This window comes from Beta vulgaris, chromosome 9 (assembly GCF_026745355.1).
Source record: "Beta vulgaris subsp. vulgaris cultivar EL10 chromosome 9, EL10.2, whole genome shotgun sequence".
NCBI lineage: Eukaryota > Viridiplantae > Streptophyta > Magnoliopsida > Caryophyllales > Amaranthaceae > Beta > Beta vulgaris.
In genome coordinates, this window is record NC_079210.1 from 24,169,531 (window position 1) to 24,190,231 (window position 20,701).

Consider the following 20,701-nt stretch of genomic DNA (forward strand, 5'->3'; position numbering starts at 1 on the left):
GGATTATCAGCAGTTCCTACCTTCTTCACCTTAATTCTGGTCTCACTCCACAGGAAATGATATCTCACATCAATATGCTTAGTCCTCTCATGATGAAATTGATCCTTGGATAAGCATATTGCACTCAAAATGTAACAATACACAATATCCAGATCGTGATGTAAACCAAGATCACTAACTAGTCCTTTCAGCCATATCCCATCTTTAGCAGTTGCTGTCAACGCCACGTACTCTACTTCACTAGCAAACAAAGTAACTGTAGCCTGCAAAGTTGCCTTCCAACTAACGATAGAACCACCGAGAGTAAATACATAACCAGTCAATTACCTCCTACTATCAACATCTCCAGCATAATCAGAATCAGAATAAATAGTGACTAAACACTGGGTATCGTTCCCATAGATAAGACGAATATCAGACATACCTCTACGGTACCGAAAAATCCTCTTGACTGCCTGCCAATGCTCCTTACCAGGGTCACCCATGAGCCTACTAATAACATTAACTGTATGTGCAAGATCCGGCCTGGTACTAACCATAGCATACATCAAACTCCTTACTCCACTAGCGAACCCGACTCATTTACTCCTTCTCCTCAGCAGTCTTGGGTGCAAAAGCAACAGACAAGTGATTATTGGAAGCACTTGGAGTGTCTATAGGCTTAGATATTGTCATGCCAAACCTTGACAAAATCTTCTGAATATAACCTTTATGTGACAAGAAAAGTTTCTTCTGACCCCTTTCCCTATACATCTCCATCCCCATAATTTTTTTCGCAGCACCAAAATCCTTCATTTCAAACTCAGCACTGAGAAGACCCTTCAACCACTGAATATCAGACTTAATCTTTGCAGGTATGAGCATATCATCTACATACAAGACCAGATATATAATGACCCATCACTCAGCTTACTGTGGTACACACAACAATCATACAAACTCCTGTTGTAGCCCAACTCAATCATGTACTGTCAAACCGCTTATACCACTGCCTAGGAGATTGCTTTAGTCCATACAAGGACTTCTTCAACCTGAAAACATAATCTTCTTTTCCCGGAACTTGGTGAGAAAGTCGCTTATAACTATCATATCTAATTGCTCAAGTTCAAGATCCTGATGTGCAACTATTGCTAGTAATACCCCGAGGGAAGTATGTCTGACTACTGGTGAGAAAATCTCGTTATAATCAACTCCTTCCCTTTGTGTGAACCCTCTTACAATAACCCGAGCTTTATACTTTACTCCCTCATAAGGTGAGCTCCCTTTCTTCTTCTTGAAAACCCATTTGCATGTGACAATCTTTATCTCCTTAGGACGTTTGACTAGCTCCCAAGTTTGATTCTTATCCAAAGACTTCATCTCATCTCCCATTGCAGCGAGCCATAGAGTGGACTCACTACCAGAAACAACTTCTTTATAGGTGGATGGCTCATGAGTTTCCACCTGCACTTCCTCAGCAACCTGTAGTGCATAAGCAATCGTGTCTTCAAAACCATACCTCTTTGGAGGCCCCACACTAACTCTTCTAGCTCTATCAAGTGTTATGCTTGGTTGATGTACTTCAAATATGGTTGACTAATGACTAGAAGACTCTTCAGTAACACCATGTTGATCTTCTCCACCTTGGTGTTATGATTCAGTCTCAGCCTGAGTGACTTGCAGCTCCACCTGTTTATCAACAGCACAATTAACAGACACCATAGTAGACTTCGCGGGAGAGTTAAGCATACAATTTTCGTCAAATATTACACTTCTACTAAGTATAACACGACTCTCAGAAGGTGACCAAATTCTATAGCCCTTAACTCCACTCCCAAAACCCACAAATACACCCTTCGTAGCTCTAGTTCTAATTTAACCTCATTTACATGATAATAAACAGTAGAACCAAAAACTCTCAACAGAGAATAATATGCAAGCTTACCAGACCACACCTCATAAGGTGTTTTACAGTCAATACCTGTGTGAGGTCCACGGTTGATCAGATAGCAAGCTGTACTCACAGCTTCTGCCCAAAATCTCCTAGCTAACCCAACATATGAGAGCATGCACCTCGCTTTCTCCAACAGTGTCTGATTATTCATGCGTTCTGCATCAACTCCATTTTGTTGTGGCGTGTTTCTAACAGTAAGATGGCAAGAAATCCCTTCATTTTTTTCAACTCATCGAATTCAGACCAACAGAACTCCAGACCATTATCAGTGCAGCCTTTTAATCTTCCTTTCAAATTGATTTTCCACTAAAACCTTCCACTGCTTGAAGTTCTTGAAAGCCTCACTTTTATGCTTCATCATAATTACCCAAGTCATTCTTGAATACTTCATATAGATCTCCTCATTTAACTTACCATTCAAAAGAGCAGTTTTCACATCCATTTGATGCACAATTAAATCATGAATAGATGCAAGTGCAATCAATGCTCTATGGTGGCTATCTTGGTCACAAGAGAATAGGTATCAAAGAAGTCTAAACATTGCTTTTGACGATGCCCTCCAACAACAAGTCTAGCCTTATACTTGTCTAAGGACCCATCAGGCTTGCATTTCTTTGCAAAGATCCACCTACTTCTTAGGGCCTTACAACCTCTAGGAAGGTCTGATAAAATCCAAGTGTTATTACTCATAATAGAATGTATTTTATTGTTAATAGCCTCTAACCAAAAACTTGAGTCTACCGATCTCATGGCCTCAGCATAGGTCCTCGAGTTCTCTTCTAGTACAAACGCATCGATATCTTGCTCATCTAAGCCTCGGCTAGAAAGGTAGTAATAAAGCCATGTTCGAAACTAGACTCAATTCTGGCTCTCTTACTCCTTCTAGGTTCTAAGGTCTCACTAGATGATGCAATGTCACGATGCACAGTAGAAGAAGAAGCAGCAGGCAAGCATGATTGTAATAAACTTTCATAGGAAAAATATGCTCAAAAAATTCAACATCTCTTGACTCTCTAATAAGACCAAAATCGGATGCATCCTTAAGAATGAGTCTTTATGCAGCACTGTTAACGCATAACCAATAAAAATACCATCTACAGTCTTAGGTCCAATATTACTCCTTTCAAAGTCAGAAAGTCTTATCTTCCCCAAACACCCCTACACTTTGAGGTAACCCAAATTTGGCTTAAAGTCTTTCCACAATTCATAGGGAGTCTTATCTAACTTCTTATGGGGAACTCGGTTAAGAACATAACAAGCAGAAAGGATAGCCTCACTCCACATGTTAGTAGGCATACCTGAACTAATAAGCATTGCATTCATCATATCTTTAAGAGTTCTATTTTTCCACTTCACTATTCCATTTTGTTCTGGGGGTATAAGGAGTTGTAACCTCATAAATAATTCCATTAGACTTATAAAATTTCTTAAGGGAAATTACATCATATTCTCCACCCTTATCTGATCTCACCCTTTTAATCTTAAGGTCCAATTGGTTCTCAACTTTGGCTTTATAGATTAGAAATTTCTCTTCAGCCTCATCCTTAGAACTCAATAAATAGACCTTATTATAACGTGAAAAATCATCAACAAAAGTAATGTAATATTTCTTTTTTCCCCTACTCATGGAATTCTTAAAGTCACATAAGACATTATGGACTAACTCTAATAATGTAGAGGAACGAGACACATTTTTGTCGAATGCTTTCTTAGGGTACTTAGCTTCTACACAGACTTCACATTTAGCAAAAGAAGTATTGCTAAAGTCGGGAATAAGACTAAGCTGTTTTAGGCTTTTAATTGATGCAACATTCACATGACCTAGTCTAGAATGCCAAAAACAAACAGACTCAACAATATAAACAGAAGCAATAAAGTTCTTATTATCACTAACAACATCCACTACAAAAAAAAAATGGCTATAGAGGCACATCATTTGGCCGACTTGCCTCTAATACCCCCTTTTACCATCACATAAACATGGTTGCCTCTAAATTATATGGTTTTTAGTGTCAAGTATATTCTGGTGCCTCTAAAGATACATTTCAGCATCAGATGAATGCTGGTTGCCTCTAAAATCATGTTTTTAGCATCACATGAATATTGGTTGTCTCTAAATCCATATTTTTAGCATCACATGAATTTAATTGTCTCTAAAGTCATTTTTTTTTAGCATCAAGTGTTGTTAGTTGTCTCTAAAGCCATGTATTTAGCGTCACATGACTTTCGTTGTCTCTAAAGCCATTTTTACAGCATCAACTGTAGTTAGTTGTCTCTAAAGCCATGTATTTAGCGTCACATGAATTTAGTTGTCTCTAAAGCCATTTTTTTCAGCATCAACTGTAGTCAGTTGTCTCTAAAGCCATGTATTTAACGTCACATGAATTTAGCTGTCTCTAAAGCCATTTTTTAGCATCAAATGTAGTTGTCTCTAAAACCATGTATTTAGCGTCATATGTATTTAATTGTTTAAACTTTTTACATTGTTATGAGCACCCTTCTTCTAATTGTCCATCCATTTACTTAATTCAAGTCCCAAATTCTAGTCCATAGTCCATTTGTCTTTTCCTAAAAAGAAAAAGGAAAATAAAACAAAAAAAAAAATGAACGTGATTCATCTTCATCCTTCCTCCTGCCTTCCTTCCTTCGTCCAGTCCTGGGATCAAGAACCAAGAAATTCGTCTTCCTTCCTCCTTCGGCTTATTCATGGCACATCAACCAAAAAAATGAAAAACTTCAACACCTCCCTCCTTCTCTTTTGTCGAGTTCAAGCACACACACCAAGAAATTTTCGAAAGCTAAACTCTCACCATTCACCATTTCAACCGAAAATTTCCTCCTATAAATACTGATTTCTCTCATTTGATTCCTCAAGCAAAGCCACTCCAAAGGTTGCTTCAATTCCCCTCTTCTCTTCATTGAATTTCTGATTTTTATTTTAAAAATTAAAAATAAAATTTCAATTCAACAATTTCCTCTGTTATTTCTTATCTCGCCGGAAACCACCACTACCTCCACCTTCGAACCACCAATTCGCACCACCACCGCCAGCTTCTCCTTCCCTTCGCACCTCCGTCGTCCTTCCTTTCCTCCCTCTTCGCGGCGCCTTCTGCTGCGTCCCCTGCAGCCTTCGCGAACCACCACCACTCTCAAACCCAACCTCCTTCTTTTTCTCGGTGCCTGAGCTTCGCCGGCGAACCACCAGCGCCAGCACCACCGAACTCCCTCTTCCTCTCCAATGTTTCTGCCTCCTCTGCTTTCTCCCTCCTCTTCCTTCGTTTTCCTCTTAAATTGAGAACTGAAATCCTCCTCCCTTTTCTTTTAATCTAATTGTGTTTTAAAGTTTTGTTTTATTTGGTTACTTTATAACCTTTGACTTTCCTAAATTGGTCCATCTTACTAAGTTAGTATGCTTTAGTTTCACTTTAATCTTTTATAAACTTGATAATGTTTTCTAATTTGCTAAAATAAAATAGGATGTAAAATAAAGTTAGTTTTTCATATTTAAAATAATTGTTTAAGTAATTTTTGTGAATACTTAAAACGATTTCTAAAATAATTCGAAAACCGTAAACTTTGATTCATAAACTCGCTTAAAATAATTTCTTTAATTTATTTGGATTATTTAAATCGTATATTTTATAATAACGGGGTGAGAGGACTGGCGGTGGTGGTGGTGTAGAAAGAGGAGAAGACAAGAGAGATGGAAGAGGATTGAGGATGATGGAGAAGGAGGATATTACTGAAGAATGCGGTTGGGAGGAAAGGGTGAAGGTCTAGGTATAGAGAGGGATTTAATTCAATGGTTGGATTTTGATCTTTCTTAAATGAATGGTCTTAATTCATAATCTTTGATATTATTTTTTGATCAATGAGAATTGAGAGTGGTCAATTACATGGATTGCTAACTTAATCAATGGTTGGATATTCATCTTTCCAAAATTAATGGTCTTTTCCTCAAAAAAAATACATAGCCTAAACTACTAATAAACTAGTATTATATTTTGATATTGTTTGAGTATTCTAATTTCTAGTTCTAATATTATTAGTTTAGTAACTTTAGAAATTAGCAGTATTACTAGAAATTAATAGAAATTAGAAACTTTCGAAATTAAATTAGTATTATTGATTTTTAAGAAATTATTATTCTAAATTTATAAAATCAAAAATATGTGAATATGTTACACGCGGTGAGGGATTAATTTAATGCTAACATGTAACACGTAACACAGTAACAGTTAGTCAATTATTGTCGATGGCCCGATATTATGATTTAGGACTTATTGTCTTAATAATTACATTTACAATTTGACTTATGTCTTATTGTTGACACTTGTTAACCCAAAAAAATTAGCAGATTTACTTATATAGCAAATAATCGAGTCATTTACGTGAAATATAGTATAACAGTATACTTATATTGATGTATTATTGTATCAATGAGGTTTAAGCCATAGGTTTTCTTGTCGATACTTATAGGCTTCATATCAAGATCTTGTTAATAAGCAATAAGATTTAATCAATTAAAATATTGTTAATGTGCAAAATGATACAGGAATTTAACAAACCTCCTTATATGTTATGATTAACTTAAATGGAGCATTGTTATGTTGAACTAATCTATTGAGTTACAATGTTCTACATCTGTTGCAACTGAATTAGATGTTTTTGGTTCCATGATGAATTTAACTTAAAGTGATTAACTTAGTATGGTATTGTTATTATCTTGAATTAAACTTAGGGTACTGTCAAAGTAGTTGTTTTGAGTTACAATATAAATTCAACTTAGAGACGACTAACTTAAACGGAGTATTGTTATATTGAACCGATCTGCTAAGTTACATTGTTCCACATTTGTTGCAATTGAATTAGATGTTTTCGTCCCGAAATGAATGCAACTTAAAGATGATTAACTTAAGTAGAAAACTGTTTTATTATCTTGAAATAGTTTATCGCCTTACATGTTGATACATCTAATGTAACATCAATTTCTTTCAATTTGACTAAGATACATGAGTTTCAAATTGAATATAACTTGTTAACGATTAACTTAAATGGAGTATTGTTGTCTTGATTTAACTTATCGATTCACATAGATATATACCTTGAACCAATCCACTATTAACTTATTTTACGTCGATTATATATTTTCAGTTTTCAAATGCATAAAGCTTAATGACCTCAACTTAGATTAATTTAAAGGTGGTCGATGATTAAAAAAGCTTAAGCAATGCAACAATTGTTTTCCTCTTTCAATTTTTCTTTTCCTTTTTAGAGTTAGACTTGTAACCATATGGCCATATCTACATAAATATAAAGGAGATCTTTATGTTACAAGTTGATTAACGGAGTACTTGGTACAGAGATAGATATGCCTTTTCAACCATTAAAGCAAGTGCTTGTTGGCTATTGCATTTCCTCTTAGGCTCTTATATTTTGGCAGAATCTCTTGCCCCTGACTCCCTGATGATAGTTGTATTGTTGGGCGTTAAAAAAAAAGATAAATTTGTGTTGTTTTTTTCCCATAATCTAATAACATCTAAATTATCGAGTAATTTCATAATAAAAATATAAATAATTTGAGTTTTGAATAAAATAATTAATTATAGCTCTAATTCCCACCATGATTGTCGATACGCATACCGCTAGTCGAGCTAAATGTGGTCGTCCATCCCCTAGTTCATTGGAAACTCTTGTACTATCAACAAGGAAAACAAAGACATCAAAGCTAAAAATTAAATTAAAACAATTTTTGAGTCAAACAAAATTATAGTAGTACTTCCTTTGAGCCCTATTACATATTTAAGTTGACTTCTTTGGTCAAAGTATAATAATTTTTAAAACTTATTATTTTTAAAGGATTTAATGGGATCTGATTTGATTTTTTGAAGTTATAAAATTTTCATCAAAAATGTTTAAAGCCCCCGCCCTTCAATGTTTTAAAAATTTTCGTCAAAAATTTAAATCCCCGCCCTCATATCATTCTGATTTTTTCATTCTAGTTTTCATTTCACTCATTTATTCATATCTCTCTCTCTCCTAGGTTTTCTCTCTCGAGGCAACACGATTACTACCGACCATAGGCCCTCGAGGCAAGACGAGAAAGACAGAATTGAAGCCTTGGTAAGAAGACACACTCCATGCTTTTAAGTTTACTACTTGAAGTTCTTGGCACTAAATTGTTAGTACTTAAGCTATATGATCTGAATTATGGGAAGCTAATTAATGTTTTATTTTTGTAACAGGGTGGTTTCATTGACTGTTACAATGGTGTTTGGAGAATCCAAGGATCTTTAGTTGTGTCTAGAGGAATTGGAGACAAACAACTAAAGCAATGGGTGATTGCTGAACCTGAGACAAATGTTCTCAAATTCAAAGCTGATGACGAGTTCTTGATCCTAGCATCTGACGGTTTATGGGAGAAGGTAACGTCTCTCAAACTTATTATACCTCGATTTCTTCTTCATTTCTTCTTCACTATCTCTCTCTGAAGAACAGTTGCTGCTGCTGCTGCTTTTTACCACCGCGACTGCCGCCTCCTCTACTCACTCACCGACTGCCGCCCCTCTACTCTTTTTCTCATCTGCACAGGTATTTTTTCTATTTTCCTTTTTTTCGATTGAATTGAGATTTTTGCTTAATAAATTAAAAATCTTGGTTTCAATTTTGGGGTTGTTGTTTCGATCTGAATTTGGGGTGAAAATTTAAAATTTGGGTGGGTTATTCGGGTGGATTAGGGGATTTGGGTTCATAAACTAGTTCGAATTTTGTGGGGGCTTTATACTTTTGTTCAAAATTTTTGAAATAAATCGAATTTGGGGGTTAAATTTCAAATGGCCACATACTCATATCGTGTCTGATTGGACAAATTTAAGATTTTGATCTATCAAATGTACCATGTAAGTGATATAACCATCTATCCAGTTTAAGATCAATGAAACCCAAACAAATATTTTGGCTTGGCCTTGAAAGAATAAGTTGCAAATAATTCAGGAAGGAAAGAGTAATTAAAGTAGTTTTTGGTTTAGTTTTTAGGTGAGATTGATATGTAATTCTTCACTCTGTTGCTTTTCTCTTTGCATTTGATCTTCCTCCCCACTTTGAATTACGAGAGTGCTTTTTCATAGAGCAAGAAGCCACCGTATATAGAGCTTCTTGGATTTTTTTTTTTTTGTTTTCTTGCTGGTCGAGAACTAATATAGCTTGTCTCAGCTAGTGGGTCAAGGCTCGTGGATTCCTTCGAAGTTTTATGCTAGCTGTATCTTATTGTGTATTTTGTTGTCTTCTAGTCACTTCTATTTGCTGCTAGTGTTTTGGGATTAGCATATGGCATTACCACCGCGACTACCTCTACTCACTCACCGACGGTCCTTCACTCTTTTTCTCATCTGCACAGGTATTTTTTCTGTTTTCCTTTTTTTCGATTGAATTGGGATTTTTGCTTAATAAGTTGAAAATCTTGGTTTCAATTTTGGGGTTGTTGTTCCGATCTGAATTTGGGGTGGAAATTTCGAATTTGGGTGGGTTATTCGGGTGGATTAGGGGATTTGGGTTCATAAACTAGTTCGAATTCTATGGGGGTTTTATACTTTTCTTCAAAAATTTTGGAATAAATCGAATTTGGGGGTTAATTTTGGGGTAACATCCTGCATATCATACTTTAAACTTTTGTGCTCGAGATTCCGATCTCATCGTCGCTGGCCATTGGAAAATCGGAACCTATTGGTTTTAGTCTTTGCGACTGTCAATCGTAAGAACTATCCAAAACATGAAAGTCCTTTGCTTAAAAATCACCCACGTGAACTTGTGTATCATCTAGAGAGCCAAATTTATGGCCAAGCCTCCCCTCGTCCGCATCATGTTAATGAACTTCCTTCCCCCAGGCTTTTCAATTAGAGCTCTTTCACGTTTTGTGAATGATTCTGAGAACAGTGACATTCTTGATTTATTCGTTCAAACACCAGATTCAGAGCAAAATGATGTATGTATATATGCTTTTTTGCAGTAATATGCTTAGGGGATTACTTATTATGTAGTTCCTGAAGTTTAAAATACTAGTGATTTGCTTTGGTAACCCGGTCTATTTCAATTATGTAAGAGCTTTTTTAGATTTTTCCGGGCCTTCTTTTCCTCTCCTTGCTTGCTTACTTAACTCTTACTATGCAGGATGTAAGAAAGACCATTCTGAGGCATGTCGTTTAGTTCAGCAACATTAACATTAGCATTCCTTCGCTGAACCCATCATCTGCGTGAACGCTGCAATAGCCTCAGCCACAGAGGATAAATTCTGAGGCATGTCGTTTATTTCAGCAACATTAGCATTCAACTTTGCATTGATCTGCTGCACAATGTTGGGCAGACACTTGGAGATTATGTTAGCCTGTATATAATCTCCAAGTGTCTGATTGGATTTCTCGGAAATCGTCGACGCTGTCATTGCTGAGTTTTTTCTACCTTCACTCTCACAGGTTATTAGCTTTCTCTTCCCTCTCTCAACTTCATTATAAAAGTTCTTGTAAAAAAAACTTCACTACAAAAGTTGAAACTTTAATTGTTTAGTCTGATTGGATTTTGGTTTTAAAGCTTAATGGTTAGTTTCATTGAACATTATTATATTTGTGCTTTTTCTTTCTTTCTTATAATTACTTACACTCCTTATTCGACCTAATTGTGATGTAGACTCATGATATACAATTTAAATTGTTAGTGAATTGTTAATTGCGTGGTTGATTTTAATTCTTTAAATTTATAGACTTTTAATTAAAGTCTTGAAATCTTCAGTTGGTCAATTGTTACCTGTTAGTGATTGTGTATTGTTAGTAAATCACTACTTGTTTGAATTGGTAGTGAATTATAAAATTTTGTAAATCACAAACTTTGCATTCTGAACCAATCTTTGAGCCAACACCGGGACCCCCACAATCGACTCATTGATCCTAGACAGCAAAGGGTGGGACCCAAACAGTCTTTCCTCCTCTAACCGTGCTTCCTCGTACGTTTCTTCCCCAATCCTGTTCCTTACGCAGACATACCCTAGACCGATACTGATATCATCATTTGTAACCTTCTCTAACAGGCCTTCTGGAGCCTTATCAGGTTTTGGGACAACAGCAAGAGTCCTTTGCCTAGTTTTATCAACACTCTGTGACATCATTATTGATTCACAAGTTGAAAAATCTAATGTTGCTGATAGAACATTCAATTATGGATTGTCATTTACACTATACACTTACACATGCACATAGACCATATCCATACCACATACACATACCCCATACCACATACCCATACACTTACACATACACCTACAATATACCCATACACCTACACTTACACCCCATACCCATGCACCATACACATACACCATACCCTTACCTATAATATGTTCATGCATATCAGTTCAACTTTGCTGTACAAGAGATTTGAGTCCAGTTAGAAATGAATTAGGGCTAAATTAAGAATATAAGGAGAAATAATCTGACCCTCATAATCTTGTTCTTGTCTAGTTTTCCACATATAATAATCAAAGGCCCATACGGAGCACCATCACAGAATTACAAGAAGTATGACATTCTATTGCTCATTGGACTCGGCATTGGAGCAACTCCCTTCATCAGCATTCTTAAGGATCTCTTAAATAACTTGAAGGATACCAGTTCACAGGTGTTGGATCTGTGAAACGCTGCTCATCAACATCTATTCTTATTTCTGATGTGTGTGTTTCTGAAAAAATGCAGGATATTGAGAGCAGAAAAGGGCCTCAAAGATTTTTGGTATAGTTTTGCAATTTCCAGATTTATGTTCTTTTTATTTTGCAATTATTGATCTTTTTTTTGGGTTGAATTTGCAGACTGAATTGCGTTCAAGTTGAAGTTTTATGTTGAAGATTCACTGAAGGTTGAATGTCGGTTGAAGATGGAATTTCTACATATTTTTTATTTTTTTTTATTTCATCTTCTGAATGTTTGTTTCAATTCGTCAAAATTGTTAGTAATAAGATTATATTTCTAGTTTCCTTTATTTATTTATTTTTGTGGATGTAAGAATGTGCTTGTAACTGTTACCGTACTAATAACACAATGTTGACGCTTACAAGTGTCTATATAGTAGCTTCAAATTGCGACATATTCAATTGCAATGATGCTAAAAAGCCTCAACATTTTCGAAGCCTATGAGTGTCGTTAATTATCGATGGCTAAATGTTCGCTGCTCCTTTAGGGAGTCAATAATTTTTTATTTCGATGCTTATAAACGTCAAAAATTCCCAAAAAAAATTATCGAAAATGTGGAAATTCTAGTTATTGTTGCATCTAAAAACATCCTTTAGCGACAGACTTATGGTTGCATTAGGTGCAACTTAAAATTAGAGACAAACTTATGGGTGCCTTTAAATATAAATGGTCTTATCACCAACGTAACATGTGTGCCCCAAAAATATGGCATTAGAGGCAACCTATAATTAGCGACTGCCTGATGGTCGCCTCTAAATGTAAGTGGCTTTAGCAACAATTCAAGTTTTGTGCCTCAAAAAGGTGGGATTAGGGGCAACCAACAATTAGCAACACCATAACTTGTTTGTCTCTAAAAGGTGGCATTAGGGGCAACCAACAATTAGCAACACCATAACTTGTCTGTCTCTAAAAGGTGGCATTAGGGGCAACCTATAATTAGCGACGGACTAATTAGAGGCAGCGAGAAAATTGCTTCTAAACACCATTAGAGGCTACAAATATATATATATTTAGATGCAATTTTGGATTGCCTCTATATGTAGTTTTTTTTGTAGTGATCCAAAACAAAAAGTCTAGCATTACAAAAACCATTACCACAAAACACCATTTCTGGTTAATACAAGTTTATCAGATTCAAAAGCTAACTTAATCCCATCTTTGTTTAAAAGAGAACCAAAAATAAGATTTCTGCGGATGTCAGGAACATGCAAAATATTCTACAAAGCAATGATTTTCCCGGATATTAATTTTAGGAAAACCTTTCCTTTTCCTGAAACACTCATAGTGCTTGGGTTGCCCATGAAAACGCATTCTGATTCTGGAACTTTGTTGTAGTCCTAGAACATTTCCTTGTTGGATCAGATATGATGGGTTGCACCAGTATCCACGATTCATTTAGAAACATTGCTTACTAGATTGACCTCAAACACCACAACAGCAATGATGTCATCTTCAACAAGGTTGGCTTGAGCTTTGTTATCTTTGGCTTTATTTGGATCTTATTTCCTTTGACGGCAATCCTTGGTAACATGCCCATACTTACCACAAATGAAACAACTTCCCTTAAATTTACCTTTTTCCTTGAAGGTGTTGTAATTCTGCCTTGTACCATGGAACTGATTCTGACCCTTACCTTTTGATCCTTTACATGCAACAACCTTATTTTCCACAAGATTAGCAGCAGAAGAAGAAGAATGATCAACTTATTTCGCTTTGATTTGGACACGGTTTCGCTCCTCAATCTTAATGTGGGAAACTAACTCATGAAGGGTAAAGTCTTTCGGTCTATGTTTTAAGGAATGAACAAAAGCCTCCCAGAAAGAAGGCAATTTTTCAAGTAAACAATTGCCTTGGAAAAGATCAGGATTAGCCATACCCTCAGCGACAATATCAGCACATAGATGTTCATACTCATGAACTTGATCAAGCATAGGTCAATAACCGCAATCCTTCAAAATTATTAAGGGTTGCTACGGCAAGGGATGCGGTAAAAAAACGCAGCCCTTATGCCACTTTTGACCGCAATTCTTGGCTTTTTTCCTGTAGTGTTTCGAAACAATTCATCAGCGTCGAGGATTGGCATACCCTCCATTAGCACTTCAAAGATAGCAATGTGTGATAAACACTTCCTTCTCTTTCTTTAATATCCCATTATCAGGAGATATCAGATCATTATATTTGCAATATGTAGGTGTCAACAAGTTTTACTATCTTATTTCAAATTCTATACATTTAAGTAAAGGATATTCGACAAACATTGTGAAGTGATTGACTTGTGATGTCAGAAAGAAGCCAAGACTTCATACATGTGGTAATGATAAAGATGTAGCAAGAGCGTATTCTTTTAGACCTCCTATCAAACACTACCAACATAATCAACAAATTTCATGCGTACCAAAGCCCTATTCTTTTTACCATTAATTACTAACGAGTTACAAGCTAAGTCTAATAATTCCAGTATAAGGTCAACTATTTAGATAAGTTCAATTCAAGGAAAAGAGATTCAAATAAGTCCTATTTATGGTGAATAAGATCAGGTTCAGACATAAATATATTAAGTTCAGAGCTAAACAATAAGTTTAATCTAGAGACGATTAAATAATTCATGTTAATGCTAAACAAGTTTAACTAGTGTTAAGGCTAACAAGTATAGGAGTCTTCAAGTAAAAAGAACATGACATGAGGTAGCAAGCTGGCAAAGCCACCCCCTTGGTAAAAGGAAGAAAGAATTTCACGTACAATGAGCCATAAGCAAAGATGAGAGTCCTGTTCTAAAAGAGATGTATAAGTAACACAAGGCAATTGACTTAAAGAAAATCCTGGAATTGAAACTCCTAAATTTATAAAATAGGAGTAAAGTGTTGAACAACATGAGAAGTTAACTAAACAAACTTAGATTTGAAAATGAAATAGAAGAAACAAGAACGAAAAGAACAAACAAGGAAGAAATTACCAAAAAAAAATGGAACCTCTGACCTCTTTAGAATATGGAACAACCTCACCCTCTTCTTCCTCTTGATTAACTTTGCAAACTAATTTACCAAAAATTTTGTTGAGACCTTGGACCAAGAAAGAGAAAAATCAAGTTCCTATTTTATTACGTCCCCCGATCGCCATTGATGCAAGTTTCGGATTGCAAAGGTCTTATTTACCCATTGTTGCATCATCAATTGATGCACCTTCTGAAAAAACCCAAGAAATTTTTAGAGGAGAAAGGATCGAGAAAGAGCAGAGAGAAAAAGGCGAGAAGAATCGAGGAATCTGAGAACAAGGATAAAGAAAGTGAGAATAGAGAGAGAATCGGAATGGTGTTTGCTTAACGCAAGTTGAGCAGTGAGAAATTGACGAGAGTTGAAGAAGCAATAACAAAGAGAAGAAAGAGAGAAAGAGTAGTTAAGTTGGTGTTTGTTGGGCTGGATCAATGTTTCGGGTCACCTGAAGTCTTAGACTCCTAGCAGATTTTATCAAGTACTTCGAATAACCGGAGCACTTGTTTGCTTGTTATTAAAAATTTGAATTTAGGTACTTCAAGTGCTGCATTTTGTACAAAACCGGAGCACTTTAGCACTTGGGGTTTTTTCCACTAGTGTCTTAGGCCTATGATGTTGACTTAACCAACTAATATCCACTTTACCCACTAATAGACACTTGCACGTTCTTAGATGCTTCAAGCCAAACACATTTTAGCCCACTAACTGAATTAGAACACATGCCTTATTGTTTTTACACATTTTATTCCTTAAAATACTCTAACTAATCCGATTTTAAACCTAGATATTTATTTAACTAAAAATCTAACTAATTCCTTAGAATTATGGCATGAACGATACGAGTCCCGCACACCTAACAAAAATAAATAACCTAACTAATCCTTATAACAATGTAGTAGGGTAAGGTCGGGTCGATCCATAGAGAGAAAATTGTTCTATGATTATTAGCGCTTAATTTACACTAAGACTAAAGGATATTAATGTCAATGATGGTCGAATCAACTATACTAATCAATAAACTATAGAGTTAAGTATCACCACTAGCATGAATTAATACATGATAATAATTCATATCCCTAACTAAGCAATTTAATGTTCAAAAGGAAATGTACACCTTATTAATACTATAAACCTCTCCCGAGTATCTATGACTACTCTCACTCTCGTTGAATCATGCAAATTAAAAAATTTAACTTGACACTCTAACTTCCTAGCAATCGATTGTACCTACTCCTGTGAAGAACCTCACGTCCTTAATTGAAATACTCAAATCCGTCAAAACCTAATTTTCAATGTGATCAAGACACTGGAATGATTACAATACTAATTGCACAATCAATTAAGCAAGAACAAATAAACAACTAATTTGAAAAATTTTACAGGAATACATCGCATATATATCATGGATATAGTTTGCTTAACCTTAGATTAGAAAACTATGTATTCACATATAAGAATCTGATAAACTAAAGAAAATATAAAAGAAAACATAAATAAGAATAAAAAATATAAAAGAGGAGAAATACTTGAATCGGTGATGAAAGATGAAGTCTTGAATTCATACTTGAAGAACATAAAGAAACTCTCCTAACAAAATTAAATATTACGTCTAAAATCTGAGAAAGAGAGAGAGCCTCAATTATAATTGATTCCTCATATATATATATATATATATATATATATATATATATATATATATATATATATATATATATATATATATATATAAGACTACAGACCTCAATGCAAATTAAGGAGAGATGTTCTATGTCAGATTAGGAATCGATGCAGATATCAAGCTATGTAAGAGATATCTGAGGCACATGGCCCTTGAGCCGCAGTACCAACAACACCATTTGCATCGCATGTTGGGCTATGTGCGATGCAAATCAACCATTTTGTATTAAAAAAAGTGAATTTGTGTCGGTTGTTGCAATTACATACGACGTAAATCAACCATTTTTTTATCAAAAATAAAAATAAAAATACCTTCATCCCAACAAATCATCAGTTTACACCAAAGAGTTTGCATACTAATAGTGCAAATATGACATTCAAATGGCGTTAAAGCCATCTGAATATATTAAAGGCATTACAATGAAGGACAAAAATAAAATATTTTTCAGTTTTCTTTCACTTTACAACAAAATTAGGCCAAAAATTACAATATGTCACTTGCATTGTACCCCCAAAATTAATAAAATTAGATTTGAACTCATGATCGAAACAAAAACTTTTTCACGAATTTCCAGCAATGTCGGTGGGTTTTCTTCTTGGACGATTTTGTTAAATCTGATAAGTGAGGAGTGTTGTGATACTTCCCATTCGATCAACCTATGTAAAAAATAGGAAAAGAAATTTTTTAAAAATAAATGATAATTACACATAATTAAGTAAGATTCAAGAACTAAAGAGAGGAATAAATGAGCCTCCGGGAGAGATGCTGAGAAGAGAAGAAGAAGAACCATAAACCACCAAAAATCGCCGACCAAATTTGAGCAAATCTAATTTTGACAAAATCTCTATCTTAAATAAACAAATGAAATTGGAGCAAATCTGGCGCGTGTTCGTCTTCGGTGGAGAATGAAATTGGAGAAAATGAACGACGATGGCTTCTTATTAGTGCTTCACAAACGAACGACTGAACAGACTGAGACGAGGAATGAAATTGGTGCAAATTTCGTCCGTGTTTGTCGTTGCTCTATATTCTAGAGAGAGGAGATTAGAAAGATTTTAAGGAGATTGAAGAAGGGGTGGAAGATTGAGCGGCGTTTAAAGAGAGAGAATAAGAGTTTTAGGTTAAAGAGAAATGAGTTGGGAGCGAGTTAAAAGGTAATAAGTGGGATGTGGGCAAATCTGCATCGGATGGACCCAGATGATCTGCGCAAATCCCCTAATACAATCATCTGCGTCTCACGTAGCAAAGCATTCAACGCAAATCGCTTGTTCATTGCGCCCGTTTGGTTTAGTTATTTGCGTCGAATATAGCAAAGCATCCGACGCACATGATTTTCCCACCCATTTGCTTTAAGTATTTGTGTCAAATGCACCTCATATCCGACACACAGGAAGCATAATTTGCATCGCATTCAACACCCATATGACGTAAATGATACTTCTACGTTAGTTCACCAGTTGTACGACGCAATTTATGAGATGGAAATCAACATTTTTCTACTAGTGATTGAAAAAGATTTTGAAAATTCTATGTTATTTCAAATAGTGCCAAGATTCGAATTGGAAATATCAATAAGGAACGAAGATTAATCATAATATATTATATTCATACTCCTTTCATTTAAGTTCTTCTCACTTTCCATTTTAGGGTGTTCGCTAAAGTTCTTCCCACCATATGGACCAACTATTTTTTACTACTATCACAATCACATCATCTCTCCTATTGAAAAATGATAAAGTATCCACTTGCGCACTATCATTCTATTTAAAAAGTAATACATGACCCATTGCATACTCTATCTCCTATTTTTCTTAGTTTTTGGAGGTATAGTAAATAAGTAGAACTTTTTGGAACATAGGTAACATTTTTTTTTAAAAAAAAAGAAGTTTTACATACAAATAAAAGTTTGCAATACTGTATTATATGAAATGTTTTTAATAAAAAGCTATAAAGTCTATAATATTATTATAAAAAATAATATTGATAAATTGGAATTTGATTTATGAAAATAATATAATGAATTTCGAAACAATCATTATATTTTATTTATAATCTTAACAACAATTAATGTACAAACAATCTCATTGGACAAAAAGCACCCGTGCATTATACAGGAATCCAAAGACTTACGTCATTGCTAATTTTCAAATATAGAGATCAAAATCAGTAAGTAACTTACCTCATTGCAAATTAACCAATACCCATCAACAAATTACAAAATCAATAGGAAAAGAATCCGAAGTGAAAGAAAAAAAGGTACATATAGATTGTAGAAGTGTAATTTAATATGAATCTGTGAGGAAAGTACTTGTTAGAGAGAAGACTTATTTAAATAACTTTTACGTAAAAAAAAATGGTTAGGTCACATGATCTACCATGAGACCGATTAAATAAGCCACTAAACACACGTGTCATAAGATAGTTTAAACTAATTTTTGATACATGATTATAGATCTTTGAATTACAAGCTACTATTCAAATCATGATCTTAGGAAAAACAAAATTTATAAATGTAAAAAATTTCCCGTACAACTTGCACGGGTGAAAATGCTAATTTATTATTATGAACTAAGAGAGAACTAAAAAAAATTCGAGAAGAAAATAAAATTTGGGCCCCATCGACTTTATAGAGTAGTTATTGTCAAAATAATCTATCAAAAACATGTACATTTTTATTTACACAAGACAAAAATGAACATACGCTGATACATATATACTGGACGAAAGGTGATAAGCTACTAGTAAACGATTTACACTGAAAACATACTTCTTCAGTCAAGTACAATTACAAAAGATAGTGCTACACTTATACATGAAACTCCTACAAGGACACCAATTATACTTTGAAAATTAACCCCCAATCACAAAGGCCCCAATTACATTACTACATAACTATATTTCGAAATCTCATCGAAATCCAAAAGTTATAAAAGCATTGTTACATTAAAAAGTTGGTCCCAAAATATAGTACTCTTAACCCTTAAGCATCTAGTGTCATAATGTCATTCCTTTCACCTTTTCTCCCGAACTTAACGCAAACACCTTGCCTAATTCCAAAACCAATTCCGAACCAAGAAACACTCTTCCCCCATTTTTTTTGTTAAGGAGATTAAACCAAAGCATCCTTTTAATAATAAGGGGTGAAAATCGAATTTCTGTCATAATAGTGAAAAATAAACACTAGAATTACTAAACCAATATTGATCCTCTCTATTGGGATGTTCAATCAACTAATCTCAAATCATCCTCATTAGAATTCTTCCTAACAAGCATAAAATACCCCAAAACAGCACAAAAAGCCGCAACAATATTCCCTTCCTTGATCAAAACCTTAACCACAACACGAGAAATCTCAGCCGTTAATTTCTTGCCTTCCACCACAAGATCTCTCCGCCTCCTCCCACAAAAAGTGAGCAACACAAGTATTGTAATCCACGTCACCAGCATCGCCGGCACCGCCACCGCAAACGCCGCCACCATCGACATGACCCCAAAAACCGCGCCCAGCATCACTGACGCGTACACTGCCGCCGGCCACCCATTCGCCGGAGTTGGAGACGAAGGGAGAGGAGAGAGAGTCGCTTTGTACCAATCTAAGATTGATCGAAGAAGGTTTAATGAAGAGTACAATAAGATGCCGTAAACTAAGACAAAAAGAGCGACCCATGTGCGTCTTTTGCTCATTATTTTTATGAATAACATGTGGTTTGCGTTCTGTTGGGTTGCTTGTTCTTGTTCTTGTTCTTGTTGTTGGTGTACTGTTTCCATGGAGGAACGTTGGGGATTTGGGATTGTAGAATTGGATGGTTTTGTGGGTTGACGGTGGAAATTAAAGAGGAGTGGATTTTGATTGAGGGATTGGGGAAGAAGGTAGGGGGAGAGAGGAGGTCAATTTTGTATTTTTAGGTTTAGTTTGGGTGGGGTGTGTGATGGGTTCATTAGTGGTTTGGGAGAGAAGAGCTTGTTGATTTTTAATTTTATAAGGTTTTTGGTCTTTTTTGGGGTATGGTGAATTTTGCGACTTTTTGAGGAGTAGGCGTTATTGCGTGTAGTGTGGAACTGTGGAATGGGGCTGAAGACTGTAGAGATGTTATCATGTTACCCATTGAGCTGACTCAAACCTTGTTGTAAACTTGTAGTGACCGATAATTGAAAATACGGTTAAATTGACGTCTCGTAGTCGATGAGAATTTGAACTGAGACTAGCTGATATCCAAAATGACCCTTGTTATAGGATTCATATACAAATCGTGACCCAACCTGATGATAAGCTGACTAGTATCGAACTTCAAATTCTATGATTTGAACTTAAATTGGGAATCGACTCGAGAAGAACTTGATAAGATTACAGTCCGACATAACCTGTTGT

The 20,701-nt window shown here is 35.2% G+C and overlaps 1 protein-coding gene across 1 annotated transcript; it reads right to left on the bottom strand.

Annotated features, from left to right (window-relative positions):
- Positions 1 to 18,984: 18,984 nt before the first annotated feature.
- Positions 18,985 to 20,397, bottom strand: LOC104902809 (uncharacterized). The gene has a single exon (XM_010690711.4). The coding sequence runs from the start codon at positions 20,098 to 20,100 to the stop codon at positions 19,555 to 19,557; it is 546 nt and encodes a 181-aa protein (XP_010689013.2). The 5' UTR covers positions 20,101 to 20,397; the 3' UTR covers positions 18,985 to 19,554.
- Positions 20,398 to 20,701: the final 304 nt, after the last annotated feature.